The 26,272-nt window shown below is 44.0% G+C and overlaps 1 protein-coding gene across 2 annotated transcripts in view; it reads left to right on the forward strand.

Annotated features, from left to right (window-relative positions):
* The window catches only part of scn3b (sodium channel, voltage-gated, type III, beta), a 65,334-nt gene that overhangs the window by 18,893 nt on the left and 20,169 nt on the right, over positions 1–26,272 (forward strand). Inside the window, exons 1-2 of one of the 2 annotated variants that reach the window (XM_038778824.1) lie at positions 9,518–10,598; positions 20,427–20,590. In XM_038778824.1, coding sequence (XP_038634752.1) covers positions 10,544–10,598; positions 20,427–20,590 — 219 coding nt within the window. In that variant the 5' untranslated portion in view covers positions 9,518–10,543. Of the gene's footprint in view, positions 1–9,517; positions 10,599–20,426; positions 20,591–26,272 lie in introns of those variants that run through there. The other variant, XM_038778823.1, reaches the window with a different exon arrangement.

Raw genomic sequence — 26,272 nt, forward strand, 5'->3', positions numbered from 1 at the left:
GGACACCGGCCTCTTTCGCCTCCTGCACTCCCGGCTCTACCGCAACTCCAAAAATCGCGAGTCCCCACCCTGGTTTGACCCTGGCACCAACCACCCTCGACACCGTCCCCGCCACCCCCTTCCAGAATTCTTCCAGTGCTGGGCATGCCCAGAACATATGGGCGTGGTTCGCTGGACTCCCCGAACATCTGGTGCACCTGTCCTCACCCCCAAAGAACCTACTCATCCTAGTCCCGGACATGTGGGCCCGGTGCAGCACCTTAAATTGGATGAGACTAAGCCTCGCACATGAGGAGGAAGAGTTGATTCTCTCCAAGGCATTCGCCCAAGTTCCGTCCTCTATCTGCTCCCCGAGTTCCTCCTCCCATTTAGCCTTCAGCTCCTCAACTGACGACTCCTCCACCTCCTGCATTACCTTATAGATGTCAGACACCATCCCCTCTCCGACCCACACCCCCGAAAGCACTCTGTCCATCGTCCCCCGCGAGGGCCGCAAAGGGAATCCCTCGACCTGTCGCCTAGCAAACGCCTTTACCTGCAAGTATCTGAACATGTTCCCTTGGGGAAGCCCAAATTTATCTTCCAGTTCTCCCAGGCCCGCAAACTTCCCGTCAATAAACAGGTCCCTCAATTTACTGATGCCCACCCTCTGCCACCCCCTAAATCCCCCATCCCTGTTCCCTGGGATGAACCGATGATTGCCACCCAATGGAGCCTCCATCGAGCCCCCTGTTTTCCCCCCGATGCCGTTTCCACTGTCCCCAGATTCTTAGGATCGCCGCCACCACCGGGCTCGTGGTAAACCTCTTAGGGGAGAGCGGCAACGGCGCCGTTACCAAGACACCCAGGCTCGTACCTCTACATGACGCCATCTCCATTCTTTTCCACGCCGCCCCTCCCCCCTCCATCACCCATTTACGCACCATTGACACATTGGCCGCCCAATAGTACCCCAGAAGGTTGGGCAGCGCCAGCCCGCCTCTATCCCTCCCTCGCTCCAGGAACACCCTCTTCACTCTCCGAGTCCCATGTGCCCACACAAAGCTCAAAATACTGCTAATCACTCTCCGAAAGAAGGCCCTGGGAATAAAGATGGGCAGGCACTGACAGAGGAACAAGAACCTCGGAAGCACCGTCATTTTGACGGACTGTACCTTCCCCGTCAACGACAATGGCAGCATGTCCCACCTCTTGAACTCCTCCTCCATCTGATCTACAAGTCTGGTGAAATTATGTTTGTGAAGAGTCCCCCAGTCCCTGGCCACCTGCACCCCCAGGTACCTAAAGCTCTCCCCTGCCCGCCTAAACGGGAGCCTACTAATTCCTTCCTCCTGGTCTCCAGGGTGCACCACAAACACCTCACTCTTGCCTAAATTTAATTTATAACCTGAAAAGGTCCCAAACTCAGCTAGCAGCTCCATCACCCCCAGCATCCCTCCCACCGGGTCCGCCACATGCAGTAACAGGTCATCAGCATACAACGACACCCTATGTTCCTCCCCACCTCGCACCAAACCTCTCCACCTCTCTGAATCCCTCAACGCCATCGCCAGCGGCTCGATTGCCAGTGCAAACAACAAGGGGGACAGGGGGCAACCCTGCCTGGTCCCTCTTTGGAAATGCTTTGAGGACATCCCTAAAGTGCTTCCACAGTCCTCTTACTCAAACTGAGCTCCAAGAAGAGCAGTTACTTTGGGAGTCTGGCATCAGGCATAACATTGAAATGTCCCTTGGCTTTGAGTAATTAGTAACTCGATGCTGGGCAAGCTGGGTGACACGGTGTCACAGTGGTTACACTGCTGTCCCAGAGTGCCAGGGACCCGGGTTCACATTCTCCCATGTCTGCCTGGGTTTACTCCAGGTTCTCTGGTTTCCTCCCACAGTCCAAAGATGTGCGGGGTAGGTGGATTGGCCACAATAAATTGCCTCAGTGACAAAGGATGTGTAGGTTTGATTACGAGGATTGGGCGGGATGAATAGGGAATTGGACCTGGGTAGAATACTCTTTCAGAGGGTGAGGGCAGTCTCGATAGGCTGATTGGCCTCCTTCTGCATTGAAGGGATTCTCTGATGATTCTAAGTTGGCTTGGGAGAGGATGCTGCTGTTGACCCGCCTTTCCTGCCACTGGATTTGGAGGATCCTGTGAAAGCACTGCTGGTGGTACTCCTGCAGTAATTTGAGATTGTTCAAACCTCTGAAGGAGTATGGGGAACACTGCTGCACTGTGAACAATTAATTTAGTCTCGGGTCTCAGATCCTACGCCTCATACACTCTTTTGCTCATGCGGCCAAAGGCTGAACTGGCACACTGGAGTCGGTAATGAGTCTCATAGTTGATGTCTACCTTTGTCAAGGGCAGGCTGGTTCACATTTTCCATGTTCACATCATCGATCTTAACCGACAAGTGAAGGTGTTTTGCTGCGGGAGCTGTTTTCCTCTTTCCGGACTGAATTTGAATCTCGCTGTTCAAGCTCCAAACAGCATCGTCAGCTCCATCACATTAGGTCTGAGTGCTATAAATGGGAGGTAGTGTCGCTATTGTGACTGCAGTGATAAAGCATTCAATGACTGGCAGTAAACAAGAAGGGAACAGGTGCAAAGTAGTCACTGCGCTCCCCAATTAGTTATATGATGGAGTAACTTGTGTCAGGGAGCATTTGTAATTAAGAGCAGAACTTGTGTATTCACATCACTAGTACATTGCTTGAAAGAGCTACAAGACTGACTTTCATGCTGACATCGAAGTGTTGTAAATGCAGAACTACGCAATATTACTCACGTTATTCGTTGAGCTCCACTAAATACTTGAATCATGCCAAGTAGTGGGCACAATTAGAATGAGGCTCAAAGGTTTAAAATCTTCAATTTTACTCCCAATGTGTTGTGCTATTAGTTATTTCATTGTTATGAGCTGCTATTCTGGTGCCACAAGGTGAATAACTACCCTCGTCCCATCATTTATTCAACCTATGTGTATATCATTGTCTGCAATTACTTAGCTGATAAAACAAAAAAGATTTTGGTTCCAATATAACGGTTCCCCACAGCAAACTTTCAGACTTCAAGGCAAACTGTACTTAGCAGAATTAAAGTAATTTGTTCATCTGGCCTTCAGTAGGTTTATCTAGTTAGTGGACAGCTGTAAACAAGATAGTTGGATATTTTAAATGTATGACCCCTGCGATATGAAAGTTGATCGATGGCTGTATTAGATCCACATCAATTCCTAACAGAGGGAGATCTCAGCCGAGTCTGAAGTAACAAAAGTTACATGATCTAATGTAATCTTAATGCATCTTTTATTTGTCCCTGGAAAGGGCACATTTGCTGCTGATGCTTAGCTGCCCGAGAAAGCTGTTGGTGGGCCTTTTCCTTGAACCACTGAAGTCCCTGAAATGGTTATGCTCCCAGTGGTCTTATATAGGAAATTCCAGGATTCTGACCTGGAGATAATAAAGTACTTGGTCAGAAAATGTGGAAAAGGAGGAGAACAAAATTTTTAAAAATAAATAAATAAATAAATAAAGTACTTGGTCAGGATGGCATGTGATTCGGCGGAGACCTTGGAAGTGATGATATTCCTAACATCATAACTGCTGCCACCTTTCCAGGTGACAAGTCACAAGTGAAGGAAATGTTACTGAAGTAATCTTGGTGAGTTGTCGCATTGCATACAACGTACTTAGTTTTACCACATGCATGAGTGGTGGAAAGGTAAACATTGGGTCCTGTGGCAGGTGCGCCAATTAAGTAAGCTGCTCAGTCGGAGAAGATGTTGAAGCTTGTGTATTATTACAGCTACACACATCTAGGGAAGTGTGAATGTGATATTAAACTCCTGATTCAAGGCTTGTAGGTGGTAGAGAGACTTGGAAGAGTCAGATGAAGCTTCCACCTAATGATGAAAATGAAATGAAAAATGAAAATCGCTTATTGTCACGAGTAGGCTTCAATGACGTTACTGTGAAAAGCCCCTAGTCGCCACATTCCGGTGCCTGTCCGGGGAGGCTGGTACAGGAATTGAACCGTGCTGCTGGCCTGCTTTAAAAGCCAGCGATTTAGCCCAGTGAGCTGAACCAGCCCCTACTGGTAGGGATGACCTACATCCCTTGATATCAAGGCAGCATTTGACTGAGTATGGCATCAAGGAGCCCGAGTAAAACGAGTCAATGGTAATCAGGAGGAAAGTCCTCTGCTTGTTGGAGTCATGACTAGAACAAAGGAATATGGTTGTGATGGTTGAAGGTCAATCATCTCAGTTCCAGTACAACACTGCAGGAGTTCCTCAGGTTAGTTTCTCGGCTCCAACCATCTTCAGCTGCTTCATCAATGATCTTCCTTCCATAAAGTCAGAAGTGGGGATGTTCTCTGGTGATTGTATAATGTTCAGCATCATTCAGAACTCCCCAGGTAGTGAAACATTCCAAGCATGATTTAACCAAATGGGAACTATATCCCACAGTGATTGCATTTAGCTACGTATTTCCCAGCGCTCGCAGTGCTGAGAAACCCAATGCTATCTAACGTGGCTTCAGTTAGATACGGGGCTTCGCAGGGAATTCTCAGCCAAGATCACACTTAGTCCCGTTTCTTGCACTGAGGAGCCTCGCTTACCGAAACTCCTCAGTACAGGAAGAGATCAAGATGCCATTTGATCTCTTTGACCACCAACCCCCCCCCCCCCCCGATCCAAGCCCCAACTCACTGTACAGGGATCTCCGGCCACCCCCCTCACTCCCCCCCGGCCCACGCAGAACACCCCTTGCCCGATCACCGTGATGCAAAAAATGTCAGCTTGGCATCTTGGCAGTGCCAGGTAGCACCCAGGTGTCACTGCCAGTGTGCCAGACTGGCACTGGCTAGGTGGCACCAGCAGTGCTGGGGTACCACCCTTCGTAAAAACTCATCTGGTTCACCAATGCCCTTTTGGAAAGGAAATCGGCCATCCTTACATGGTCTGGCCTACATGTGACACCAGACCCACAGCAATGTGGTTGACTCTTAAATGCCCTCAGGATGGGCAATAAATGCTGGCCTTACCAGCGACGCCCATATCCCATAAATGAATAAAGAAAAAAAGTGCAGCCCACAAGACATTTTGATAAAGATTGTCCATGTGCAAGAATGCCACATTCCGCTGGTTTCCATCTGTGGATTTTGTTTCCTACCAATATGGCTGAAGTCATATGTATATAAAGCAGGGGCACATGAAGTGGTGTTCGTACTGATAGCACACAATATTGGCTGCGAGAGCTGCGTGCTCCCTCTGCGTCCAAAGCATAATTATCTCTTTTGTGTTTACCACTTGAAGTTGATGGCAGTTCCATTGATATACGAATGATTTCGCATTTTCTATAACTCATTCTGAAATTTTCGGCGGCTATTAAATGTATTTAATTTCATTCATGGGGTCATGATTACTGAGCCAGCTGATTTCAATCATGTGGCCCATTGAGATGAAGGAGAGCGATTCACGTGGCCTGCTCACTAGCCTAGGAAGTGAAGATAGGGCTGGGTGTATCTGACACGTACTCAGTTACCAGACATTCACTGTCTCGACCTATTCATGAAAAAACACACTTGAGACAAGAGTTTGAGAACTAGCTTGTGACTGGGGAGTCATGGCTTGTCAGAAGATTGTAGAAAAGGAGTAGGCCAGAGGCCCATCAGCCTGCTCTACTATTCAATAGGAACAAAGTGGATCCCCAACATTAACGCCACTGTCTTCCTTGATTCCGTTGGAGTTCAAAAATCTATTGACATTGGCTTTGATTAGAAACTGACGCCATTAAAAAACAAGGGGAGAAAAAGCTATGTTAACCAGCATCTTTAAAATGTGTAAGAATGTAATTGAACATTATAGTCAGATTTTGAAGAAGGATAAAACAAATTACTAACCTCTTGAATTATATTTCATTTGAAGCTTTCACTGAGGCACTTTCTTTCACATTGTCAAATATTATCTTGTCATTATTGATGTCCCACCAAGTCAAAAGCTTTGCCAAGAGTCATGGGTGTAAAATTATCATCTGTGTCTACTTGAATGTAAAATAAATTTCAAGAGCAGATTGGGAGTAGAATAACAGAGATCAATGCAACATGTTTGAAATACCATACCAATAATCTGTTGGAGGGCAAGCCTTAATACTAATAGCATAACAAATATTAAATTAATATCTCTGATTCCCTAGCATTGGGTTCCTATGACATAAAAAGAAACAATACCATATATTCAAAACTTTATCCTTATTACTATTTGTTTTAAAATAGACGTTTCATCTGAACAAAGAAAATATGGCAGCTGCATGTTGCTTGACCACAGGGCTGGCCCATTGACTGAGTTATCCCCAGACAAAATAATTCTTCTCTCAGCTTCTGGAATTTCACATTTCATTGTACAAACCCCTTTTACTCAACATAAGCAGGGGAAGCGCAGAGGATTACCCATCCTGAACTACCACAAAGGGAGACTGAAACCCATTATACTGGAAGAGATGCCAATAACCAACTTGTCTCTCTCTCCTAAGGAGGGACAATGGAAATATGGCCAGAAGCACATTTATTGATTGTTAAGCTGCCATTGACCATTAATAGGCCTCGTCATGGGAACCAAGCCTCCAGCCTTTTGGACAGTTTTAACATTATATCTTTGGACTTCACAGCCAGTCTGCTATATTAACATCCAACTGGTGAAGACGCAGTCTCCTCCAGGCAGAACAACATGTCCATCTGGCTCGACTCCGCTGGAAGAACTCTTCATATGTACTTCATCTTGCAGGAGCAGTCCCAACCGAAAGAGAGAATCCTAAACTCTGGTCTTCAGTCAGCTAACCTCAAATGCCTATACAAAAGAATTCCTTATTGAACTCCGAAGCTCACATGAATTAATATTCACTTTCTGTGCTTCTTGCTCCTTTTCTCTTATCCCCCCATTTTATTATGTGTGTGCGGGTGTACGCGCATGAGACATTGCTAACACTCCTTTCACGGGCTTGGATGTGGAAAATAAATTGACCTTCTGAGCTAATACTAACCGGGTTTATTGTGGATTATTAGTAAAATAAATGTTTTAAATTAGTAAAATTGGATCACAAAAGCCAGACGATTGGAAAAATACGTCATTGCCTATCTTCTGCTGACAGACAGTTGGCAAGAGGAAATCAGTGCAGTCTGACTGTTTCTCTCCACTCCACAGCACAAGGCACCATGGCAATAACATTTTAGCTGCTGAGATAACTGTAAAGGTCTCTAGCAGCATGGCTTTTTCCAAAGTGACTTTTGTATTTAATTTGACTGACATAGATATGAATGAAGTGATCAATAGTATTACTGTATAACTGATCACATTAATACCCCATTTGCTTTTTCTTTAAAAAGAAACAAAACATTTTGTAAACAGCACTTCGCCATATCCCACCAAAGCTACATTCAAACGAGAGTGATAAATCCCATCCAAAACCTTCATGCATAAATAAATCTGTGGAAATCTCTTTAACAATGAAGGTAAATCTCAAAATATGGAAGAATTTCAACACAGGAGGCTGTTCAGCCCATCATGTCCCTGCTTTCCAATCAAATCCCACATTTTATTTTTGGGCAGTATCCCTGTAGGTTATGACACCTCAAAAACATATGCAAGTGTCCTTTAATTGAAATGAGGATTTCTGTTTCTACTACCCTTTCAGGCCAAGTTCCAGCCTCCAAATAATTGCTTCTCGACTTCCCTCCAATCCTTCCACCAATTACTTCGAATCTATGCCCCTTGCTCTCTGCTAACAGAAATAGTTGTTCTATCTTCTGGTTCTCTTACTATAGAATTTATCACACTTCAGACCAGGATTTCAAACGAAATGTATATCTGGAGATTTCAACACCTGTCTTGGACCCACACTCCAGCCATAAGTCAGCCAACACACCCATCCTTGTGACACACGGCCTTCCTCCACCAACTGGAATGCAAAAATACTCAGAATCCAATTGGAAGATGCTTGTCCGTCAGCCCAACAACCTTTTTTTATCCGCCATTTTTGTGATGAATGTAGGAATTTCAGATGTATTGTATAATTAGTATTTGGTGCAATAAGGGTTAAAAGCCTGGGTTAGCTTGGGGCGGCACGGTGGTTAGCACTGCTCTCTCACAGTGTCAGGGACCCAGGTTCAAGTTTGTACATTCATCCAGTGTCTGCGTGGGTGCCCTGTGGAAACTCCTGTTTCTTCCCACAGTCCAAAGATGTGCAAGTTAGGTGGAATGGCCATGTTGAATTGTCCCTCACTGTCCAAAGGTTAGGTCCGGTTATGGGGTTCGAGGGATAGGAAGGGGGAGTGGGCCTGTTGCAGTAGTGTTTCTAAAATTCCTGATTTAAAAGATGACTATGTTTTGGGGGCCAGAGGTCCAATTAAAGCAGCATTGGGATAATGGATTTTTGTGGAGTAGTTAATTAGATACATTGTGTTCAGTTGGTAAGATGCTGTAACTAGTGCGAGAAGCTAGAGCACCAGGCATTTTAGCAGAGAAGCAGAGATTATTCAGTTGGTTTCTGGAAGTCAAACCATGAAGATAGTTTTGGAGGACTTCAGCTTGAGACCCTGCATTATTCTGACAGGATTCAGGTCTATCTCTTAATACAGTCTCAAAGAATATCTCTTCAGCAATACACCTTGATCGGTTAACTGTATTTAAAAGTGGATTGAGATCTGAGATGGTTCTGTTTTTGAGTCACTGTCTGCGCGGAGTCTGCAAGTTCTCCCTATGTCTGTGTGGGTTTCCTCCGGGCGCTCTAGTTTCCTCCCACAAGTCCCGAAAGACTTGCTTATTAGGTGAATTGGACATTCTGAATTCTCCCTCAGTGTACCTGAACAGGCGCCATAGTGTAGCGACTAGGGAATTTTCACAGTAACTTCACTGCAGTGAGCCTACTTGTGACACTAATAAAGATTATTATTATTAAAGATAGCAATTAAGGAGTATTGTGTCACTGTATTGATTAGCATTGTTTAAGGGGTAATTGTAAGCTATTGGTTTGTGATTTTAAATCTATTTTAATACTCTGTTGGTAATAAAGTTTGTTTTAATGTACCATATCCCTATTTTATGTAAATCACAGCTGGAGCAAAGTATCCTTTCCTCACAGTTTTGCAAATTTGAAATAAAATATTGGGGTTTCTGTCCGGTATCCTAGCCACTGTCGGGGTCTGGTCTGGGATGGTAATCATTTCAATATTTTTATATCTGGTAGAAAGAAATGTTAAAAGAAAATGACAAAAGCCGTTCATTACGACCATGGCTGATCACCCAATATTACAGTGCAACACAAGTCCTTCCTGTCACTCTGAATAAATCAAACAATGGTTTCCAGGACACACTACAAAAGTGGGCATGTCTGCTAACCTTAGTCCTATTGGACCTCGGTTTATAGCCACTGCAACGTAATTGCACTTTCCCAAGCATGTGCCAACATGAATAAAGGAGGCAGTTGATGTCGGCAGGCAGCAAGGGCTGTGGCTTCCACAAACAAACAGCTGAGACCGTACTTGGTGTTGTTTTGCTCGTCTCTCCCTGGAGGGTTCAACTGATTCTGGAAAAGAGTGGAGTATGACTGACAAATACCACATTTGGGCCAGAGTGGATCAAATAGTGTCGATCAACCATCGGGGCTAATGAATAATTATTGATAATCCGCCCTCCCCCTATTATTTAACCTTCTAATTCACACACTTCCAAGTAAAATGTCGCCCGACTCAAAATAGGCGCTGAGATGAGCATTCCCTTCCATTTCGCACAGTATATATCATTGCTGAAGGCGGGGTTTGTTTCATTGCTCTTTGCAAGTACCACTTTAGACACAGACACCGACTTGGACACAGTGTGGGCTGCCAACGCATGCGTGTCTGTGCTGTTGCCCATTCCAGAAGGCGGAGTAAGCGTGGGAATGTGAACAGAGAAAGTGAGACAGGCTAGACAGACAGGCGGCACCAAACAAACAGGAACCACTGGCAACCCGACCCCAGCGACACTAAAACACTTCAACCCAGCAACACTGGCGGCGATCAGTTACACACCAGGGCGATATTCTTCTCAGAAGGAAAGGCGTCCTTTGTTCTCACCTGAGCTGGAGATGCAATGAATAAAGAGATTGTGACGCTTGACGAGTTGGTTTATTTCGGGCTCTGCATGTGTTAGGGGAATTTGGGAGGAGTGGAGTGGGGGGCTCCCATTGTGCTTTCTCTCACTCTCTCTGTGAATGCTCCTCACTGGGCGCTGTCTCTGGTGCTGAAATCCCCAGTGAAACGACGGCGACTCCTGGGGCAAACTCAACAGCAACAAAGGAATCAAACATCGGCGAGTGGAAGGAACCTGCTGGAGGCTGGCTTCAAACCACCGCGACGAGCCATTGACCATTCTCACCGCCAGCAGTCTGTGTCCCAGCGTGTGGACGGTGCATCGACAGGCGGAGAAGAGTTTCCCATAAGCAGCTACAAGTGGATCCCGGGCAAGGAAGGTTTCGGATTCCTCTGTACCTGCGCCTGGCTGTTCACTGACCATGAGTTCGTGGAACGCGGTTCTTTATTCTGTTCTATTGCTCGTTATTCTGTTCGGTAAGCTGACGTCTATTTTTCTTAAATGTGGATTTTTCTTTGTTACTAATCATTGAAATTCGATTTAACAAGAGAGCTGACCACCTACACGAAGCGTTAGGAGATGCAATAACTTAATAGGATTTGTCAAAGAAAAATTGAGGTCTTAGTGGAAAATTAAGAACATTAAAACTTTTTAAAATATTTTAAAATAGGACAAACCAATGCCTTATTTTCTTACGGTAAGTATGAGTGCGATTACATAATTGTTCTACTATTATGGCATGTAGGTTCAAATCTTCAAACCTCTAAAGGCGATGATGCTAAGTGCCTCCAATATCGATTTTATTAGTGTTTACTATTTACAATAAATAATGAGTAGTTTTGGCTTGCTGGCAGTGAGAAACAGCGCTGATATCAATCAGTACAAGAGGACACCAGTTTGTGAAGCAGCCATTATTAACCCCACCTAATTCCGTCTAAATTTGCTTTTGGCATTTCCCAGATTCATTTCGGTCCCTGTTTGGAAAGAACCATCCCCATCCTCCTTGTTCCCATAATATGTGCCAAAGGTTTGTCCAGTGAAGTTTCAGAAACTGTCCCTCATGGAAGAACTCAGGAAAATTATTCCATTGAAGACAGAAAAACCTCATCCTAAATAACAAACAGGGGTTCCGCCATGAGCTTGAAACACCCACGTCAAGCACCCCTAGGCGTAACGTTTTTGATAGATTAGCAACGGAAAAGATATAAAAGCTTTGATCCCTAGCAAGACCCCACGTGTACTTTGTAGAACAGATGACCTTAAGCTGAGGTCACATTGTAAACCCAGATATATTGGGAATTGTGCTCCCGGTCAGCCTCTCCCCCCCCCCCCCCCCCCATCACTCCACCCACCCCATTTCGTTCCAGGGTTCAACAAGAGCTGGAGACTGTGCTGAACAGGCGCCAGAGTGTGACGACATGGGGATTTTCACAGTAACTTCATTGCAGTGTTAATGTAAGCCTAGTTGTGGCATCTGGCATTTCCCTTCTCCCCACCTCTGTATTTTCTGTTACCCCCCCCCCCCCCTCCCAATTAGCAATCACTACCCCCAGTTTTCAAGAATACTCAGATCAAATCAAACACCATGGATAAGAAACACAACTCCACTAAATCAACCGCCCCACCCTCCCCTTCTAACTTAAGCTGAAAGGACAAGAAGGGTTATAATTAAAATAGTTAATTATCAGTTGTCTGATGCAACAGCATTATTTTATGCCCATTTGGCATATATGTGACTAAGAAGGAAACACCTAGGATGCTCTACACCTCACCACAGCCAACATAAAATAACTAATTATTATTTTCTTACATTTTCCTTTGAATTTTATGATTTGGGTTTTCTATGAGGCACTTGCAGATTTCGAGGTTTAATAACACGGAGGCAACTCAGTGACTCCTGCAGATTCAAATGTAAACTAACATGCCCTCTGTCTGACCTGCCACCTGTTGCTTGATCATTGCTCTCCTTATGACAAATAGTTTTTCATGTCTTATTATATAAGCGTCTTATTATACAAGCATAAAATATAATCTAATGCTCATTAAGTGGAATAGATTAATGTTATACTTAAATAGCACACATTGACAGGCACTTTCAGTAGATAGTGTTTCATTTTCCGAACCAGCATTTGGATTTTTAAGCCGTCTGAGTTTTCCAGTTTATTGCAGTCTTCCCACTGGTGGCTATTCAGAATTAGACAGGCAGCCTGGCATCTCCACATCATTGATACCTTTGCTTAACATAGGAGGCAGTGATCTCTGAATTCATTTTGGTGCTTCACAGAAGATGAGCTGAAAATAATTGCTCAGAAGGGAAAAATATCGGCATGATTTCAAACTTATTTGACTGAGGGAGACATTTTATTTATTCTTCCGCGATATTCTGAACTGCAATTTTCTGAATTAAAAAAAATAATAAAACCGCTGCTTCGACTTTTGGTGTTCCTTAAATAATCTCAAGAGAACTTCCAAATAAAAAAGATCAGCACATTGATACCTTCACATGAACATTCCATGTCATTTCCAAACTGGCTGAAATACAACACAAATCTTCTGACACTTCTCACCATTGTATGTACACAAGGAGTATAATACAAGTTCAGTAGCCTCTCAGCCTCTGCAGGTGAATCCTACTTTGAAATGCCATACTCATCTGGGGGTAAAGCATAAAGTTGACTAAAAATTAAAAAAAGTTTACCAGACAACACACAGGACTGTGCGATAATCTGAGGAACTCCAACAATGTAAATAAGATCAATTTTTGCAGCGAGTATTCTGGAGGTAATGATGGAGCTTAGATGGACCAAATAGGTACTTTAATTTCCTGATTAGCAATGTCTTAAGTTACTGGAAGATCTACTTCTTGATACAGGAGTAGAACTTACTGAATTTGGTGCTAGTATGGATAGGGAGCATGGCAGCACAGTAGTTAGCACTGTTGCTTCACAGCAGCTTGGGTCACTGTCCGTGGGGAGTCTGCACGTTCTCCCCGTGTTTGCGTGGGTTTCCTCCAGGTGCTCGGGTCTCCTCCCACACTTCCCGAAAGACGTGCTTGTTCGGTGAATTGGACATTCTGAATTCTCCCTCAGTGCACCCGAACAGGCGCTGGATTGCAGTGTTAATGTAAGCCTACTTGTGCCACTAATAAAGATTATTATCTTGGCTTAAGCCTATATCGGGAGAATAAACCTGTTCAAAACACTGAAAATACACAATGTTCATCACTGGGTGTGAAGATCAAAATTGTTTTGAGATTTGGGGTGTGAACCCTTTGTCAAAAGCCATTTACCATCTTGACTTGGAAGTATATTGCCATTTTTTCATTATCCCGGGGGCCAAATCCTGGAGCTCCCTCGCACGTGGACTGCAGCGGTTCAAGGCAGCTCACCACCATCGTATCAAGGGCAATTAGGGATGGGCAATAAATGCTGGCTCAGATAACGTCATCCACATCCCTTGAAATATTTTTTTTAAATTGCAAGTTAAGTGAATAAAACAAAAAAAAAAAGGGTGGAAGAATAAAGATGTGATTAGATTTCTTGTTCAAACAGTTTTCTTTCTCAAAGCTGGTAAGAATTGGAACTTGTTGCCTGATTGATGGAGTGAGGCAATTAAGATTCAAAAGAGAACAAAATCCTCTTCGTAATGAACTGCCAACATACAGGCCATGCAGAAAATTCACTAGATTGCATATTTTCAATAATAATTTTAGAGAATGCTGGTTCATATAAAAGCACACATTTTGGGGGATTCAACACATATACATATTGCAATTAAGGTTCCACCATCAACTTGGCATGAAGTTTCATCTCATTAATACTGTCAATAAACACATTAACGGTTCATATAAGCAGACTCTCAGATTCTTAGAACTAGTGCACTCTATAAAGTAATGAGCTACAATTATTTTACTTTCCAGCATTTTCTTTCACCACGATAGAATTATAGAATGTAAATCTAACTTCAGCAATTAACATTCTAGAAACTTTTGAGAACATTTGTCTCATATCTATTTTTAGTCTACATCTAATCAATAGTTCTTGAGCTCTGTATAATGCATTTATCTAAACTTTATATTATTTTAACTAAATTAATTTGTACCCAGCTTAAGGCAGATTTTATATCGGGACTATAGGTGATTAATAAATATATATGTTATAGTGTAATATTAATGTCTAAGTTAAAAATATAATTAGAAGGCAAAATTAAAACTATTGAATAACTATTTTATGCATAAATAGTTAGTTAAAGGATATACACTTGAAGGGGAACTAAATAGGCTAAATATTGCCTTTTCACATCTGAAACCTCGCTTAAAATTAATATATATTAATGATCTTGGTGCACAGGGACAATTTCAAAGTTTGCGGATAACACAAAACTTGGGAGTATTGTAAACTGTGAAGAGGACAGTGTAGAACTTTAAAAGGACATGGACAAGTTGGTGCAGCGGGCAGATGAGGTTCAATGCAGAGAAGTGTGTGAGGTGATGCATTTTAAGAAGAAGAACATGCAGATACAATATAAAATAAGGGGCAAAATTCTTATGGGGAGTGTAGGAGCAGAGGGATTTGCGTATACATGTGCATAGATCATTTAAGGCAGCAGGACAAGTGGAGAGAACCGTTAAAGCATATAGTATCCTGGGCTTTATTAATAAGGGCATAGAGTACAAGAGCAAGAGGTTATGCTGAACTTATACAGGATGCTAGTTAGACCTCAGCTGGAGTATTGTATACAATTCTGGGCACCTCACTATAGGAAGGATGTGAACGCATTTGGAGAGAGTGTAGAAGAGATTTACGAGGTTGCAGGGGTGAGAAACTTCAGTTATGAGGTTAGATTGAAGAGGTCAGGACTGTTTCCGTAGAGAGAAGGGAAGAAAGAGGAGATTTGATAGAGATGTTAAAAATCATGAGGGCGCAGGACAGAATAGATAGGGAGAGAGAAACTGTTCCATTTAACAAAGGTATTGAAAATGAGAGGGCACAGATTTAGTAATTTGCAAAAGAAGTTAATGTAATGTGTGAAAAAAACCTTTTTACACAGTGAATCGTTCCGAGTCTGTAATATACTGATTGGAAATGCGGTAGAGGGAGGTTCAGTCAAGGCATTCAAGACGGCATTAGGGGATTCTTTGAATAGAAGCAATGTGCAGGGGTACAGAGAAAAGACAAACACTAGGTTACAATGCTCAGAGAGCTGGTGCAGACACAATAGGCCGAATGGCCTCCTTCTATGTCATAACAATTCTGTGATTTAAAATTGAACATAAAATGGACAAAAGTCTTCTCAAGAGTCCACATTAATAAACTGCAAACAAGTGCAAAAAAATTGTCAATGTTAACATTTTGCTTCGTGTTATAAATTGCATTCAGTGGAACCTTTTGGTCCAAGTTTGGGAAGTGGTATACGATAGTAAGCTAATAATTGGAATGTTTTATCAAATTACTGCCGAATTGGCTTGTTATGGAAACGTTTGAACATCAATTTTCATGGATTCAAACACAGAAAAGGGATACCCGCTTTTTTGCCAATTACCCCATATCCTCTTCCCTCGTTGCAGGCTCAAACAGATTCTATGAACTTACGGTACCCAAAGCAAGTGGCATAAATCTCTCAACAAAATTTCAAGATCCTCTCGGGCATTTATTTATAGATTCAATGCATAAATTAGTGCTGAATGTCTAAAATTGATTCATTTATTAAATTGTTGAGTAAGCCAATTAGAAGCAAACTGACCTATTTTATGGTTTGATTCAGCAACTTTAGCTTTGTAATCATTAAACAGTAGCAGAAGCTTTCCTCTTGGCAGTAAGTATAGCATTTATAAAGATTACCATTATGATTTCTCTACACTAACATAGAGCCAACATTTTCTCCCATGTGTCAACTCTGGATAACTTGACCAAAACTGAAGGCTACTTCCTGCAGTTAAATAGTGAGATAGAATAGGAATTAAATAGTGAAACAGAATAAGAAGGCCAGTGATAATTTGGATAAAAAATTGGCTTAAGGACAGAAACAGCAGGTCCGACTGGAAGATAGTTATTTTATATATATTTCATATTCCCATGCCATCTTCAAGGCCACTCATTTGGTATTCATCACGGGCAGATATCAGGAGCCATGAGGAGAAGAAAAAAACTTCTGGCAAGCTAAAGTTCTCAATCATACAAACTTGATAGCGAAAAAACTCCCTTTCATCAAACACATTCAAGTTTTTCAATCTCAAGTCTCTAATAAACCCACACTTCCATTCGATCCCACATTGAAGACAGCTAATAGTCAATTTGTCAAACTGTGAACTCCGAACCTCTGCTGAGATAGCCATTGGCTTTTGACATTCCGCCAAGCACTGATGATGACACAATGACAGTCCTTGGGAAATTTCAGCAAAAACTTTAGTGAAACATCATGAACAGATATTTTTTTTTCTAATCTACAACGGATGTGCTGTCAATCTAAATGGTCCAGCAGAAATTTTAAACTTTGACAATTTCAACCTCTTAAGTTTAAATAGGAGATTTAAAATACTTCAGATCATGACACGAAAACAGACCTTGTCCACCCTTCAGGGTACATCTACTCCATCAATTAATAACTTCCACACTGAGGGGTAAGGCCCTTGTAACAGCCCAAATGGGGTCTGTTTGAACTCAGCACTCGGTTCATATGATCCTGCTGAGGTCAGGTTTCTGTCCTTATAAATCCCGCTCCATCAGCAAAAATAGGATGTGTCGGAATCGGGCTGGGACTTCCACATTTGGGATCCGCACCGCCATTTATTTTATTGAAATTTTACCATTTTAATAATAATAATAATCTTTATTGTCACAAGTAGGCTTACATTAACACTGCAATAAAGTTACTGTGAAAAGCCCCTACTCGCCACATTCCGGCACCTGTTCGGGTACAGAAAGGGAGAATTCAGAACATCTAATTCACCTAACAGCACATCTTTCGGGACTTGTGCGAGGAAACAGGAGCACCCAGAAGAAACCCACGCAGACACAGGGAGAACTTGCAAACTCCACACAGACAGTGACCCAAGCTGGGAATCGAACCTGGGACCCAGGCGCTGTGAGGCAACGGTGCTAACCACTGTGCTACTGGGCCACCCTTAACAAAGAATGCAACAAAACACAGGAATGCTACAGCATAGCAAAAATGCCTCAACATACATGGATACAGAGGGCAACATAAAAACAGCAATACAGATGGCCCTGGTCAATCATTAAGCTCTTCTTGGCGCCACTATATGCATTACCAGAGAACAAGGGAGAGGAGGATAAAGCCACAAAATCATGGTGAAATGTCGCACACCTTCCCATGCGGCGATTGCTCGTAACAACCATGAGAATTCAGGGTAAAATCTTTGCAACATGTTCAGGCCTGCACCAGAGCATATCTCCCTCAACTCCAGCAACAACAGAGGCAAGAACAACAGAGGCAAGAACAACATGCTGTAACACCCTCCTCTCGGATGTCTGCCTGAGCTCTTGCAGGGGGGAAAATGAAAGATTTTAAAAATTTGTTCTTGGAATGTGGGTGTCGCTGGGCTGGGCTCCCAAGAACAAATTTAAAAAATCATTGAATTGTCACACTAAAGTTAAAAGCAAATAAGGTGAAAGTTCTTCGTTATTTTCAAGCAGGCTACAGACTTTTTTTGTCAGGTTTTAATTTAAAATATTTCTCTTTAAAATATTTATATAGTATAAAATATTGTATAAAATGTTTACCTTTAGCAATTTTTAAAGAAACAACGATAATGACACAAAGAAGCATTGGATCTGCATCCTGCAGCTAAAGTTGGACAGTGCAGATTTTTATCCAGAGCTATCCACACACAGCCTTGATTGGACTGTCTGCAACACGTCTAGAATAGTCATTTATTTTCCTATTGAAGAGGGAAGATCAGAGGGCCGTTACACTCAGGTCATTCAAATGCTTTTATGTCGCCACGACTGAAAAGTGATATTGGCAGGTATTCAGGTGTAGGACCCAGTCTGCCCTTAACTGCAGATAATAAGGTGTGGTCAGACCTAAGTTAGGATTTTTTTCAAAAACAAAAGAAAAACAAGTTTAATGATTGGTTTAATATATCTCGATATGTGTGCCAGGCCATGCAGGCAGGCACTCAAGAATAATTTAACTTTGTAATTCCAGGCTGGGAAAGTTGGGGGTCTTTATAGGGGAACGGGTCAAAATGAATAAATGGACATTTAAAGAATCACAGAATACTGCAGTGCAGAAGAGGCCCTTTGAGTCTGTACTGGCACATGAAAGGCCCTGACCTGTCCAACTAATGCCACTTGCCAGCACTTGGCCCATAGCCTTGAATGTTATGATGTGCCAAATACTCAACCAGGTACGTTTTGAAGGATGTGAGGCATCCAGCCTCTACCACCCTCACAGGCAGCGTATTCCAGACCATCACCACCCTCTGGGTAAAAATGTTTTTCCTCAAACCCCCCCTAAACATTCCACCTCTCAGTTTGAACCCATGTCCCCTCGTAACATTCCTTATTGATGTCCACTCAAGTTCTTAAAGATGTTTATTTTTTTTAATATTGTTGGAATTCATAAATCATAGATGTTCTTGCATTACTATTCCATTGAGTTAAAGGTTAGGCAAAAGCAGTGGCAAGCAACATTTTGGAAAAAAAAGACTCTGGAAAATGCTTCTGGAAAAATGAAGATGCTCAAATGAATACTGCAATGGTAACATAGATCATTGTACAAATGTATTTCACCAACTGAAAAGAGGTAGAAAAGGACAACAAAAATCATGCACTGAAACCACTTGGATTGGAACTATCAATGTTTTAAAGTAATTTTAAAGTTTTTTTTATGTCATATTTTACGCATTTAGAATGCCAAAACAAAAAGGCTTTTATTTCGATCTGTAGTTCAGCAGTGTATCATATGATTGGAAAATAAAGAAATACATATTCTAAATAAAGATTCTGTTGACCCACATAACAAAGACTAATCTAGTACATCTAAAGCTGGCTCTCTCCGAGGATCACTGGAATGAAACGGTATGAAGCATAGAGTCATTTACTAGTCCAATGGAAACGTGTATAGTTATGGATCAAGTACGACAATACTTCTATAGCAGTTTTTATAATGATTAATTGTTAAACTTCCAAGTACAGGACTGTACAATGATATTTGCTGAACTGTCACATGCAAAATAATCAATTACAATTTTGTATTTATATTTAATTTTCTTCAGCATTCACAAACCACGTTAAAGTGTGAATTGACATTTGGTTCAGATTGAGGCTAATCGCATCAGCTGCTCACTTCATTCAGTTAAAAGAGATCATTAGCTCAGAACTCAAAAAGATATTCAATTGAGCTGGAAGTCAGGCAAAATCAGTGCACGTCTTTGAAAAAGGTTCTTGCCGAATTCTTCTGAAAATAATTTTACATTACTGCAAGGGAAAAGAATGATCTCGTCAGTGATTGAAACTAAATAAAGGAATAGGCTAGCCTGAGGTGCTTTTTAACCAATGACGTGTAGCCAGCCACTGGTGTAGAGTAAGAAACACGACAATGAAATTGTGCACAGCATGATCCCAGAAACAGCAACACAATAATGACTAAATAATCTGTTTTTCTGATGCTTATTGAAAGATAAGTATTGGCTAGGAAACCAGGGAGAACTCCCTTCAATCATAATACTATGGCATCTTTAAGTCCACCTGTTAGTGCACATAGCTCTTGGATTAACATCTCATGTGGAAGATGGCGCAGTGGACAGTACAGCCCTCCCTCAATACTGCACTGGGAAGTCAGTCTAAATATTTGTGCTGAGTTTCTGGAATGGGACAACCGATTGACTTAGAGATGAGTGCCAACAACTGTATCACAGCTGCCACTCAAAAACGTTTACGATGTTCCCACTATACCCAGTGGCAAGATCAAGTCCTTCTCATCCATTAGAGTGGAATAATTCTTACCAAAAACGAGCCTCCTTTTCTTTCTTGCACTACTCTTAAAAAAAATAATCATTTCAGTACTTCATTGGTCTGCAATTTGTTTTCCAGTTGTAGCCATCCGAGTACAGAACAAAACTGATTATAATTCCACCCAAATTAAGCATCTTATAACAAAGACGGATTGATAGCGTGGAAAAAAGTTATGTCAGAATGGTGCAATGGGGTTACTCTATTGAGGCTGATTCAAACAGACAGAATTTTGACTGCTACGCTTCAAGGTTGCTCTGCTGCAGCTTATACTCAAGAGTAAGCACGAGGTGAATTTAGACTGATTTGTGCTTCTGTCTCTTACAGTTCACGGTTGTTTGTTAGTCTGTGTTGAGGTTCCGTCAGACACTGAAGCTCTACATGGAACCAATATGAAACTCACTTGCATTTCCTGTATGAAGAGAGAAGAAGTGAATACAGACACCATGGTTGAATGGACCTACATCAGTATTGATGGGAAGGAAACCTCAGTATGTGTTATTTTACAATAAATATACAGGTGCAAATAGATTATATGCTATAAAACAATTTGAGACAAAAAGTTATAAAATCAATAAAAAGCATAGATCAGATTTCATAACCAAAGACTGTATATTGGCCCAGTGAAATCATCGTGTACATGTAGCTGATATTGAGCTTTTTCATAAAACCAATTGTGCTAAATTCAATATTTCAGCTAAAAGCAGAACATTGAGGGAGCACCATTTACCACTGATTCTTTCCAAATAGTAATTTAATGAGCCCTGATTTGCATTAAGGTTGATGAATTAATGGAAACAACCGGAGATAGCTCATTACCAAGTATCAAATTCATTTTCTTCCCCTAATTAAGGAGCAATTTAGCATGGCCAATCCACCTACCCTGCACATCTTTGGGTTGTGGGGGTGAGACTCACGCAGACAGGGGGAGAATTTGCAAACGCCACGCGGACAATGACCCTGGATCGAACCCGGGTCCTTGGCACCGTGAGGCAGCAGTGCTAACCACTGCACCACCATGACGCCCAAACAGAGAGAGTGATGTTTGCGTTACAATGCAGTTGGACCAGAATTCTGCAACACGTGATCCTGGAATCAATTCTAATTCACCAGGCTATTTTATTTGACCCAAACTGCACTGTTTAACGAGAGTTGGGTGCTGGTGAACAGACCAATTGATAAGTTCATTTCCAAAACTCTGCTTTGAAAAGGCTATTCAAGGCACTACACTATACTGCCAGACTGCATCATCTATTTTGTCTTCAGCATATTGAGGAGACAGTCATACTTCAGAAGGTGAAGTTACATACGGTCAACGTAAACAAATACACATCGACTGTATGGCTTTGAGAACTGGTGTACATTTTAGTGCACCAAAAATAACTAAAATATTTACAATATCCCGAGTTAATAATTAATTCCACTCCTAGTGATACGTTCATTCAAACAAACTGATTGGATGAAAGTTTTGTTATCAGTTGTACCAAAATGTATCCCACCCGACACTAAATCATTTTGGATACTATTTTACAAATCCAAGAAAGCTTGTCCAGGGCTGGCACAGTTTAGAATTAAATTGGAAATCATATTGAAAATAGCCACTTCAGGAGGGGCTATTCTTTTGTCGATATAAGATATATAGGAGTAGAATTGGGCCATTCGGCCAATCGAGTCTGCTCCACCATTCAATCATTTAAAAAAAACTTTTTGTGTATCCAATTAATTTTTTTCCAATTAAAGGGGCAATTTAGCATGGCCAATCCATCTACCCTGCACATCTTTGGGTTGTGGGGGTGAAACCCACGCAAACACAGGGAGAATGTGCAAATTCCACACGGACAGTGACCCAGAGCCGGGATCGAACCTGGGACCTCGGCGCCCTGAGCAACAGGGCTAACCCACTGCGCCACCGTGCTGCCTTCCACCATTCAATCATGGCTGATCTCATCCTTGCCTTCATGCCACCACCCTGCCCGTTCTCCATAACCCTTCAACCCATTACCAATTAAAAATCTGTCTAACTCCTCCTTAAATTTACTCCACTGTCCCAGGATCCACCGCACTCTGGGGTAGCGAATTCCAGATTCCCAATCCTTTGGGAGAAGTAGTTTCTCCTCAACTCTATTTTAAATTTGCTACCTCTTACCCGAAGACTATGACCTCTCATTCTATAATGCCCCACAAGAGGAAGCATCCACTCCACGTCTACTTTATCCATACCTTTTATCATCTTGCATACCTCAATTTGATCTCCCTTCATCCTGCTAAACTCTAGGTTGCACCTGAGAATAATGTTTCTGATCTGGGAGACCACAATACTAAAAAACAGGAAAATATTCAATTTGCCAGCGCTGATATCCTTGGCTTGCTTATATGCAATAAAGAAAAAGGTCATAACCACAATTTAGCAAAACATCACAATCTGGAATTTGTCAGCTTCCATTTTGAGGCACTTCACCCATGCAATGCTAACAGCTAAACAAGTGGGCAGGTTGAGGAGGTGTCTCTGGATATTGCTGAGGGAGGGGCCCAGAGCTGGTTCAGTGGGTACGGGGGACAAGGGATTGGAGGCCTAGAGGTCACAGTCAGGAATGTGGCGAATGTAATATGTATATATATATACGATAATTCACACTGTCTTTGTAAGCGCAGTAGCGCTATCCTACCACTTGGGGGAGTAGCTCTGGGAGTACTCAGGAACTTGTACGGGACTCCACCCTTGGCTCCGCCCACGACTCCTCCCCCTAGTACAGCTGTATAAATACACTTGTCCAGAGTCAGCCTGTGTTCACTAAGAGTTCATCAACGGGTAACAGGCTGGCTCTGAAGTAAGTCGATTAAAGCCTAGATTCATATCGGAAACACGTGTCTGGTGAATTGATGGTTCCATCAATTTAATCGACTTAAGAACGGTAAAGATCGATTATGGAATCGGCCCTCAAGCCTGGACACTTGGAACTCGACCCACAGGATGCAGAGGCTAAAGAAATCTTCTCCCACTGGATCCGGTGCTTCAAGGCCTACCTGGCAGAAGCGAGCACCGCCGAAACGACAGAGGATCAGAAGCTAAGTCTACTGCACGCGAGGGTGAGCCACAGAATCTCTACACAACTAAACTCGGCCAGTTCATATACTGCGGCGCTAGCAGTTCTCGATAAAATTTATGTAAGGCCTATTAATGAAGTTTACGCTCGCCATGTGTTCACGACTCGCCGCCAGCGGCCGACAGAATCACTTGCCGAATTTCTAAGGGAACTCAATAATTTGTCCAATGACTGTAATTACCAAGCGGTTACCGCGGCTGAACACAAGGAACTTGCGGTACGCAATGTTTTTGTAGCGGGCCTCAGGTCTAACTATGTGCGCCAGCGACTGCTGGAAAAGGGGGCCCAGGACTTAGAAACGACTGTGGAAGCTGCTACCACGATGGAGGTCTCCTTCCGCAGCCTTAACTCGTTCCCCGCGGACCCCGCGACCCAATCATGGGCCCCCGACCAGCCACTCTCCCAGGCCTGTACTACGCGGCCGCCCAGCCACCAGGGTGCTCCAGCCAGTCACTATGCTGCTCCAGCCTGCCATTTCTGCAGCCAGAACCAGCACCCGCGGCAGCACTGCCTGGCCCGCAACGCGACCTGCAGGCGAAAAGGCCATTACGCAAGAGTGTGCCTCGCTAAAAGGGCCCCAGCTTCCAACTCCCCAGCGACTCGAGGTAATCGCTCCCCTCACTCGCAGGCCCGCGGGGCCCGTAACGCTGTGGCCTATGCCCCGAATCCGCCCCCTCCAGCCACGTGCGATCCATGGGGGCCGCCATCTTGGAAAACCTCCACCACGCGGCCGGCCACATGCGACTCATGGGGTCCGCCATCTTGGACGCCATCTTCCTCGCCACCCGCCATGTGTGATCCACGGGCCCGATTGGCATCTCCGCACTCAGACAACTCTGCGGAAGAATTCAAATTCGACTATGAACTCAGAGGGCAGTCATCACGGGGCCACTCCAGCACAGCTGATCGAGCCGCCGACTACCCACAACTCAGCGCGTTCACCCTGGACCAATCACGACCAAAGAATCTACGAAACTCGATGGCAGAGGTCCATATCAACGGGTACAAAACGCCATGCCTCTTCGACTCCGGGAGCACGGAGAGCTTCATACATCCAGACCTGGTAAGACGCTGTTCGCTCCCCGTTTTCCCCGTGCAGCAAACTATCTCGCTCGCTTCAGGCTCCCATTCGGTCCAGATCCAGGGCGCACCGCCGCGACACTCACAATCCGAGGCGCTAGCTACTCGAAATTCAAACTCTACGTTTTGCCCGAACTCTGCGCGCCACTCTTATTAGGCCTAGACTTCCAATGTAACCTCAAGAGCCTCACCCTCAGCTTCGGAGGGCCCCTGCCCCCACTCACGATCTGCAGCCTCACTACGCTGCGAATTCCCCCCCCCCCCTCCTCTCTTTGCCAATCTCACAAAGGACTGTAAACCCGTAGCCACTCGTAGCAGGCGGTATAGCCTGCAGGATAGGGTATTTGTCAGAGCAGAGGTCCGAAGGCTACTCAGTGAGGGGGTTATAGAAGCCAGCAATAGTCCCTGGAGAGCTCAGGTGGTGGTCGTTAAGACCGGGGGAAAATTCCGTATGGTGGTCGACTACAGTCAGACAATAAATAGATTTACACTCCTCGACGCATATCCCCTCCCCAGGATTGCAGACATGGTAAACCAGATCGCCCAGTACTGGCTCTTTTCCACGGTGGATCTGAAGTCTGCATACCACCAGCTCCCAATCCGCCCGGAGGACCGCCACAACACGGCATTCGAGGCCGATGGCCGCCTCTTCCATTTCCTCCGGGTCCCTTTCGGCGTCACTAATGGGGTCTCGGTGTTCCAACGAGCAATGGACCAAATGGTGGACCAGTATGGGCTGCGGGCCACGTTTCCGTACTTGGACAATGTCACCATCTGCGGCTATGACCAGCAGGACCACGACGCCAACCTCCACCGTTTTCTCCAGATGGCACAGAAACTGAACCTCACGTACAACAAGGAGAAATGCGTTTTCTGCACAACTAGACTAGCCATCCTCGGCTATGTCATGGAAAACGGAGTCCTGGGCCCAGACCCGGACCGTATGCGCCCCCTCTTAGAACTCCCCCTCCCCCATTGCCCCAAGGCCCTCAAACGGTGCTTGGGCTTCTTTTCCTACTACGCCCAGTGGGTCCCTCAATATGCGGACAAAGCCCGCCCACTCTTTAGGGCGACACGATTTCCCCTGTCAGCCGAGGCACGCCAGGCCTTCGACGGCATCAAGGAGGACATCGCCAAAGCGGCCATGCGGGCGGTGGATGAATCCACCCTATTTCAGGTAGAGAGCGACGCCTCAGAGGTAGCTCTTGCAGCCACGTTAAATCAGGCAGGGAGACCAGTTGCATTTTTCTCCCATACCCTCTCCACTTCAGAACTCCGACACTCTTCAGTCGAGAAAGAAGCACAAGCCATTGTGGAGGCTATCCGTCACTGGAGGCACTACCTCGCAGGTAGGAGGTTCACCCTCGTCACCGACCAAAGATCGGTTGCCTTCATGTTCGACAACTCGCAAAGGGGCAAAATTAAAAATGACAAAATTCTGAAGTGGAGGATCGAACTCTCCACCTACAATTACGATATCAAATATCGACCCGGGAAGCTCAACGAGCCTCCGGATGCCCTATCCCACAGGACATGCGCCAGCGCGCAGATCGACCGATTAAAAGTCATCCACAATGACCTCTGCCACCCGGGGGTCACCCGGCTCGCCCACTACATCAGGGCCCGAAACCTGCCTTTCTCCAACGAGGTAAAAGCGGTCACCAGGGACTGCCCGATCTGTGCGGAGTGCAAACCGCACTTCTATAGACCAGACAGGGCCCACCTGGTCAAGGCTTCTAGGCCCTTTGAACGCCTTGCGATTGATTTCAAAGGGCCACTCCCCTCAACTAACAAGAACATTTACTTTTTAAATGTCGTAGACGAGTTCTCCCGTTTCCCATTCGCTATCCCGTGCCCCGACATGACCTCCCACACAGTCATTAGGGCCCTGCACAGCATCTTCACCCTGTTTGGTTTCCCCAGCTACGTACACAGCGACCGGGGTTCATCCTTCATGAGCGACGAGCTGCGTCAGTACCTGCTCGACAA

The sequence above is a fragment of the Scyliorhinus canicula genome, chromosome 19 (genome assembly GCF_902713615.1).
Source record: "Scyliorhinus canicula chromosome 19, sScyCan1.1, whole genome shotgun sequence".
NCBI lineage: Eukaryota > Metazoa > Chordata > Chondrichthyes > Carcharhiniformes > Scyliorhinidae > Scyliorhinus > Scyliorhinus canicula.